Below are 8759 nucleotides of genomic sequence, written 5' to 3' on the forward strand. Positions count from 1 at the left end.
CAGGAAAATTTACACAAAATTTACATAAAGTAGGCTAAAAGCAAGAGTTAGAAGCCAACAAGACACTGAAGGTTATCAGCAACTAGTCTTATGTAACTGAGGACTTAAGAAACTATTACTGTTTCATGTAGAATGGCAGAGTGCTGAAAATTGACAGAGGAGCTAAACTATAGATAGCCAACACTAAATCTAAGAACCTAATCTAAACCTCTGTTCCTTTAAAATCATTCTAATATGTACTTTTGGTAATGTGTTAGAAGCCAGCAATGTCAAATGTTATTTTTCCTTTTATCAAATTATTAGTCATTTCTACAATAGATCATTTGTGACAATATATTGACTTTCAAAAGTTGAATTGGTGAAAGAAGCCATTTGTGAATAGAACGGAGGTAAATTAAGTAATCATTTTATAAGTATACAAGTAGTAATGATGCTGTTTGGCACATATGTTTTAGTGCTTCTTAAAATATTTATGTCTGTCAGTCCATTCCAGTAATTAATGGAAGAGAATTACAGAATCCTCTCATTGTTCAACTTTGTGATCAGTGGGATAATCCAGCACCTATACCACAGGTTAAAATAAGTCTAATAAAAGGTAACAATTTAAAGGTAAGTTTTAAATGTCCTTAAATAATTTTTACTTAAAATTCTGAGTTTCATTCTCATGATGATGCCTTTAGGTATCACATTTCTTTTTTTTTTTTTTAATAATGTTTATTATTGCTTAATTTAAGTCAGCTTTTAGATTTTTCATAATTATTTTGACGAAGTAAAGTTTATATCTTGCAAGCAGTATAACAAGCAGGCAACATTCTAAATTATGAATGTTTGAGTGTTTATAATTCTAATATTTGGATCTCAGATTAGGATGAATAATCACCTGCAGTATGGGTTAAGGAACAGATATTATTAGGGAAACTTAAAAGGTAAGCCAAGAGTCATGTGAGTTACCTATTCTCTTGCTTACCTTATGGAGAGCTATCAGGGCATGGATATAGCCGCTAGACCTATACTGGGTTATATTCTAGGGTATGGGGCAAACATATTGCTTGGATACCAGGAAGTCCATGAGTATTGGGATAACCAGCTGCTTAGGATCTACTAGGAACTTTGGGTGCCTGGTGCAAAGTTGAAGGCCCTTCTGAGAGGGGAAAGGATAAAAGCTGCCCATCGCTTATAAAGTTGCATTTTAACACAGTCTCTCCTATTAGTTGAAGGGAATTAATTTGTCCTAGCCAAGTTATTACTAGGCAACACAGAGTTCCTGGGGTTAAATCAGACAGGCTTGAGTATCCCTTCACAAACATTTTAATTTAGTGGATGAAAACAGTCGATAATATGTAGATATGCAGTTCCTTGAAATTAATCCATTAGTTCAATAAAAATGCCAACAGGGATTTCCCAGGGCCTAACAAGTTGATCTTTCAAGTCATTCAGGATATTAAAGTGCCCAGAGTGGATTGTGGTTTACATGGATTTGTTTTCATAGTAAAGTAACCAGAGTCAGAGATCTTAAGCCTGTCAAAAAAGACTATGATTTTGTTTCTGTTCAACCTGAAATAGATTTGCTTCTCTAGCTTAGCAACAAGAATTTAGGACCCAGATGGAAGAAATACTTTGAGAAAGATGAATTGAAAGGCAATGGATCAGAGGGTAAATGTAACAAGTACAAATATAGGACTTTCTCATTTCACTTACTCCTCAGTTTTTGCCTCTCCAACTATTGCGTTTTTGTCCACATGGTACCATAGTTATCTCATCTTTAGGTTCCAATTAAGCGGAAATGCGTATTAGAGTTTAGGAGAGAGTGTGACTTTTCTGCTTGCTACAGTTTACAAATTCACTTTTGTTCTTAATGTTTATGTTCAGGAAAGTTAATCAGTGATTAATTTCGATCCCAAATAAGAGTAAGATTCTAGTTTGTAGAGACATATCTGCAAAATGATGAGAATTTTCTAACCATTGATTAGGAAATATGGGTACTGATTCTTAATCACTTAAAAGTGAAAGCTTGATTATCACTACGAAGGCAGTATTGCAACAGAATATTAAGGAGCACATTTTAGTAAGCAAAGAGAAAGATGAAGTAACAATAGACACCTTGATTTTGTGTGTGTGTGTGTGTGTGTATGTTTACTTATCTTGTGCCATCCCCCAGTTTTGAAATAGACCTTCAGTGTTTGTGTAACCAAACTTCACTTGATATCAGTGTTACTGAAACTGAACATTGAATTCTGCAACTTAATAATTGATAAAGATGAGTGATTATTATCCTTTAGATTATCTGATTACATTTTACATTATTTCAGCTATTCATATTAGAAAATTATAGGTTTTAGAAATGTGTGCTAATATAACTTTTTGAATAGTAATAGGGGAAAAGAATTTGATCTCTAGAATTTTCTAATTAACCATTTTTGTTTTGTTTTTAGCTCACTCCTTCAAATCAACAGCATAAAACAGATGAAAGGGGCAGGGCAAATTTGGGAGTATTCAGTGTTAATGCCCCTAGGTAAGAACTGAGAGTTTAATAGCTATTAGTATTATAGAGATCGGTTTTTCTTATTACTTGTCAAAGAGTAATAAACTAGCATTCTATTTAGTGTTAAGCAGCAAATGGAATAAACAGGAATAGAGACGTTTCCTAAATTTTAAACTTTGTACAAATTGTCTCAGAATTTTTAGATTACAATTAATGTAATTTGAACCCCCCTCTTTTTTTTCTTGTCAGAGGAGAATATACGATGCAGATTAAAGCCATCTATAACAAGACTACCATAGAAGGACCTACAATTAAATTAATGGTTCTTCCAGACCCTGAAAAACCCATTCGTCTCAATGTTAAATATGACAAAGATGCTTCCTTTTTAGCAGGGGGTGTTTTCACTGGTGAGTAATTCACAGTTTTAAATAAATTTGTAATGATAATTTGCCTTTTACATTAGTGGAATGAATTATCCTAGGTGCTTAGCGTGATAAAAAAATCAAGCCTGTAACAGCCTTTTAAATGGCAAAGAAAGTACATTTCACTTAGCTACATCTTCTCACCCCTATATCCGACATTCCTTTAATGGTCAGGAATGAACTAAAAGTTCATAAACTGATAGCTTGAGGTAATTCCATTTGTGTTGTTCTTTCACTGAATTGTGAAATTCTGCAAAAGAAATAACTGCTAAATGGCAAGAACTGTGGAGGGGTGGGGCTCTACTAAGTATATTGTGAGGTTATCTTGAACAAAATAGAATCAAGATTGTTTAACTTGGATGGAAATACATTGCATCAGATCTTTCGAGTAAAGACATTTTTTAGCAAACATTTATTAAATACTTGCTATGTCTAGGTACTGTACTGAGTTCTTAGTTCCAATAATGAATATGACAGTTTTTAATGAGTTCAGTCTAATGTAGAATACAAGTAAGCACATAATTTCAGTGTAGCGTGACAAATGCCAAGACAATAGGAAATAGTATTTGCTTTATACAGGTGATTCTCTTGAAGACTTCTGTTTTCTTGAAGGGATGAGTCCTATACATAGATATTAGCAGTTGAAAGAAGCAGACTAAAAAGTTTAGGTTCAAAATTAACTAGTTTTTAATAATCTTGTTACATATGTGCATAGCTTTTATACTGAGTTTTAAATCTATTTGGGGAGGTAAGACCTATTTCTTGTGATTAAAATACTGTAACAAAAGCCAAATGAATGTTACAGATAATAACCACAAGGGGAATATTATATGTAATGATCATTTACTACTGTATGCCATTGAAAATCATAAAAGAAAATAAACATTGTATTCTTGGCATACATAAAGCATATGAATTTATGACCAGTTGCCAAAATTATAGGTTGCTGAGTATCTACAGTCTAACCTTTTTGATCTTGCCTGGTAGAACTTACAGCATGGCAGACTGTGAAAATAAGACAAGGAACTGTTAATGTATGTTTTAGATTTCTGGAGGAGATTTAGCACCAGAGTTATGTCGTGATTAGTAAGTTTTATAAATTGTTGGGGAATGCTAATAAAAGAAGTGTTATTTTCTTTATCAGACTTTTATTAACATTTTTAAAAGTTGTATGCTTTAAGACACACAGGTGTACCTCATTTCATTGAGCTTTGCAGATACTGTGTTTTTTACAAATTGAAGGTTTGTGGCAATCCTGTGTCAAGCAAGTCTGTCTGCACCATTTTTTCTATAGGCTAATAAAAAGTATGTACAATGTGTTTTTAGACATAATGCTATTACACACTTAATAGACTACAGTATAGCGTAAACATAACTATTATATGCACTTGGAAACCAAAAAAATGCGTGGTGATTCACTTTATTGTGGTCTGGAACCAAACCCCGCAATATTTTTGAGGGATGCCTGTACAGTAATTCCTCACTTAATATCATTGGTAAGTTTTGCAACTATAAGTGGAATGATGTATAGCAAAACCAGTTTTACTGTAGATTTAATTGATATACACAAGAGTTAGGTTCCTATGGCATCTCATTGGTGTTATAATAAACAGTGTTGTACAAAACAATGTTATTTGAGGACCTGCTGTACAATTATTTAGCCAGATCCATTAATTGAACTGGAAAGAAAATAATTTTTTTAATGTTCACCATGACAGATTTTTTGATTACTGTTATTTCTGAAGATGATAGTATCATTAAAAATATTAATCCTGCACATATTTCCATGAAAATGTGGAAGCTCTCTAACAATGGGAACCGACCACCAGCAAATGTGAGTCATGGAAAGCATTTTAGAAGTTACAAATAGCTGTTACTGTTAACTTAAAATTAAATGTAATTTAAGTCAAAATGCAATGTGTATATATTGGAGAATTAGAAAGTAACTCACTTTATCACTTGGGATTTAAAAAAATTTATCAGAATATGTTTCAAAATTAAGTGCTGATGCTGTTGAAAAAAGAGTAGCCTATACTGTGATATTTCTAAAACTTATATTTTACATTGTAGAGTTATCTTGTCTAAAGGACAGTGGCACAAGGCAAAAAGCATTAAGTATCACTATGAGATAATATAGAAAATGGGATGGGAGAGATATGATTGATAGAAGTACAGGGCAGGGAAAGGGAGTAGAGAAGTGAGAACAGTTTGAGGATCTAAAGCAGCATAATTCAATAGAAATAGAAATCACATGATATTTAAATTTTTCTAGTAGATGCATTAAAATATAAAAAGTAAAATAAATTTTAATGTAGTTTTAACCTGATATATCGAAAATTACCATTTCATTATGAACTCAGTATTTTTAAATATTTTGAGATTTTACACATTTTATTTGTACCAAGTCTTTGAAATTTGGTGTGTATTTTATGCTTATACCACATCTTAATTTGGACCAGCCATATTTCAAGTGCTCAATAGCCAGATACAGCTGTTGGCTACCATACTGGACAATGCAAATCTAAAATAAATCTCAGATTGGAAACTAAACCTTAACCAAATCAGAAGGTCCCAATTTAACAAAGCCTTGCAGGATTTATGGTTTATTTTACTCATATGTTTAGGAAATTAGCTTTCTTAATTTATGCTATGAGTCCCATCAAGTTGCTGTTACTATATCACTACGGTAGAGATCTGTTGTGTTCCCTTTAATAATAATATAATATGACTTTTCTCTGTGACTAATCTCACCATCGTGTTACATGCATTGTAAAGATATATACATATAGGTGTGTGTCTGTATTTCTAAATCCAGATGTGATCTGTATTCACATTTGGTGAAGGTAATATAACTTCTCATCCTAAATATACTATTTTAATTTTTGTGATTTCTCCCTCCCCCTTTCTCTCCTGCTTCCTTTTCTAGGCAGAAATATTTAGTTGTAATAAAATAAAAGATAATGACAAGGAAGATGGCTGCTTCTACTTCAGGTATTTCTCAAGTCATTTCATATTTTTATGTAAATTTTGTTGCAGAGTGAATCATCCTCTGTAGGGCCAAAATGCTTATTATTTCAGTGCTTTTTCAGACTATACTGAAGGACCAATTTCTGTTTTTCAAAAAATTCCCAATCTATCATAGACCAGTGCTCCTTTTTTTTTTTAAAAAAAAAGGTCTCTGTGCACTTGTTCTCAAAAGCAATGTCAGATTGTTGTACATGTTTCTGAATACTCTTATATTATCTTGCTACAGAGAAGTAACAAAACATTTATACCAGCAACTGTCTTTCCTCTGCACTTCGAATAACATTGCCTTAGGTCTTTTGGGTATTTTCGTTGCATGGGATTGATTTAGACATCCTAGAAGGGACCCACTGCCTTCTCTTCAGTCTGTTAAATTACCTTTCAGTGTTTGAATCTATTAAATGTGTGGTAATTGAGCTATTTTATTGTATTCCAAAATATGTAATTCGTTTTAATTGGATCTTATTTTACCATTCCAGGGCTTCAGTTTGAAGGAATACTTCTGTAAATCTTTTAAAAATAATCACACATTTTAAAACTGCATAGAGGTAGTGGTTGCACAACAGTGTTTATCTACTAAATGCCAATGGAGTGTACACTCTAATATAGTTAATTTTGTTGTGTGAATTTCACCTCAATAAAAAGAAATCACATATGCTGTCAGTTACACATATAAAAAAAATATATTTCCCTAAATTGGATATATTTGAGTGCATGAAAATATTTGAGTTCTTAATGTGTGTCAGTCACTGTATTTGGTGTTGTACATATAATCTCACTTAATTTTTTAACTTTTAAAAAGCGAAATTGAAAATTCATAAAGTTAAAATAAAAGATATGCAGCTTTCTGATTTCTCCCAAAGTGAATGTCTGTGCATCCACTGCTGGAGTCAAGAAATAAAAGATTGCCACACCTTGGAAGCCCTTCGTGCCCCTCCCAGTCATTACCTCCTTTTTCCTTTTTTCCTGCTGTGCATGTACACACACACACATATTCATATTCTCTCTCTCTCTCTCTCGCTCTCTCGCTCTCTCGCGCTCTCTCGCGCTCTCTCTTATGTTCGCGCGCTCTCGCGCTCTCTCGCGCTCTCTCGCTCTCTCGCTCTCTAGCTCTCTAGCTCTCTAGCTCTCAACACTGTCAACACTCTCAACACTGTCAACACTCTCAACACTTTCCTGACTTGGTTTTCTTTAGAGTTCTATTATACATGCATATATCCCCAAATTCTCTACATGTGCCCATTTTTTAACTTCATACATACTATATTGTTTTGTACACAACTTCTTTTACTCAATGTAAGATTATTGCTTGGAGCTGTAAGTTCATTCATTTTCATTGCTGGGTCATGGATTATGTATATGTTTAATTTTAGCTGCTGCCAAACAGTTTTCCAAAGAGTTTGTATTAGTTTATACTCGCACCAGCAGTGTATAACAGTTTGCAATTGCTCTGTATTTTCCCCAACATTTGATTTTGTCAATCTTTTCCATTTTAGTCTCCTGGCGTGTGTACTGGCATCACATTTCGTTTTAAGTTGTATCTCTTTTTTCATCATATATTGGCCATTTTGATACCCTTTTGTGAAGTGCCTGGTTGTGGCTTACCCATTTTTCTACTGAATTTTCTTTTTCATATTAATTTGTAGCAGCTCTTTAGAGATTATGGATATAAGGCTTTTGTTAGACGTCTTTGCCCATTCCATGGCTGGCTTTCGCATTCTCTTTATGATACCTTGAACAGAAGTTCTTAATTTTTATATAATCAAATGTATTAATTCTCTCCTTTATAGGTAGCCTTCTTTGTGTTCTTAAGAAGTCTTTCCTGACATTTAGGTCATGAGGATATTCAGCTGTATAATTGTGTTGGGGGTACACAAGACGGCCCCCATGAATTTGATGATTCATTAGGAGGACTCACAGGACTTGGCATATAGTCTTAGAGCTATGCTTTGTTAAAGCAAAAGGATAAAAAGCAAATCAGGAAAGGGAAGAGGTACATGGGACAGCATTCAAGGGAAAACATACTCAGGTTTCCAAGGATTCCACCCCAGTTGAGTCACACAGGATATGCTTAACGCCCCACAAGTTATGATAACACATATGAAATGTTGTCAACCAGGTAATATCATTAGGGACTCAGCAGTCACGGTTTTTGTTGGGGGTTGGTCATATAGGCAGCCTCTGCCTGGCGTATACCAAAATTCCAGATTCCCAGAAGAAAAGCAAGGATTTAGCATAAACTGTATTGTTTGCAGAAACAGCTTGGGTATTGTTAGCCACTCTTACCACTTAATGGTGGGAACCTTTCTGAAATCTAAGTTCACAAATGCCAGCCAGTTTGTGCAGTTATACCTGAAATTAATATTTTTATGTATGGTGTGATATAATGGGTCAAATTATATGTGTGTGTGCGTGTATGTATAGTTGTCCCTACATTACTTACTGAAAAGATCATTTTTCTGCATTGCCATCTTTATTATATCCATATATAGTGGGGCTGTTTCTGGACTTCTTATTTTGATTTCTTGGTCTATTCGATATATTTTGCCATACTATACTTTCTTGGTAAGTCTGGTATATTGTAGAATGAGTCCTATAACCATGTTCTTCATGAGTATCCTGGCCCTTTATTTTTGCCTACAAATTTTTCAATCAGTGTATCAAATTTCAAATAGCAAAAGTACAATTTCCGTAACAAAACCAGTTGAGATTTTGTTCAGGTAGGAATTTGGGAACATCTTGCAATTTACAAATATGGCATCTCCCTGTTTTTATTTAAATTTCTTTAATTTCTCTTTTTTTTTCTTTTTGAATCAAAGTATTATACATAT

General features: G+C 33.5%; 1 protein-coding gene across 1 annotated transcript in view; it reads left to right on the top strand.

Annotated features, from left to right (window-relative positions):
* The window catches only part of SMCHD1 (structural maintenance of chromosomes flexible hinge domain containing 1), a 142827-nt gene that overhangs the window by 91140 nt on the left and 42928 nt on the right, over window positions 1-8759 (top strand). Inside the window, exons 30-34 of the mRNA XM_006920053.3 lie at window positions 484-609; window positions 2433-2512; window positions 2732-2889; window positions 4623-4738; window positions 5831-5895. Of these exons, the coding sequence (XP_006920115.1) occupies window positions 484-609; window positions 2433-2512; window positions 2732-2889; window positions 4623-4738; window positions 5831-5895 (545 nt within the window). The remainder of the gene's footprint in view (window positions 1-483; window positions 610-2432; window positions 2513-2731; window positions 2890-4622; window positions 4739-5830; window positions 5896-8759) is intronic.

Source organism: Pteropus alecto, unplaced genomic scaffold (genome assembly GCF_000325575.1).
Source record: "Pteropus alecto unplaced genomic scaffold, ASM32557v1 scaffold146, whole genome shotgun sequence".
NCBI lineage: Eukaryota > Metazoa > Chordata > Mammalia > Chiroptera > Pteropodidae > Pteropus > Pteropus alecto.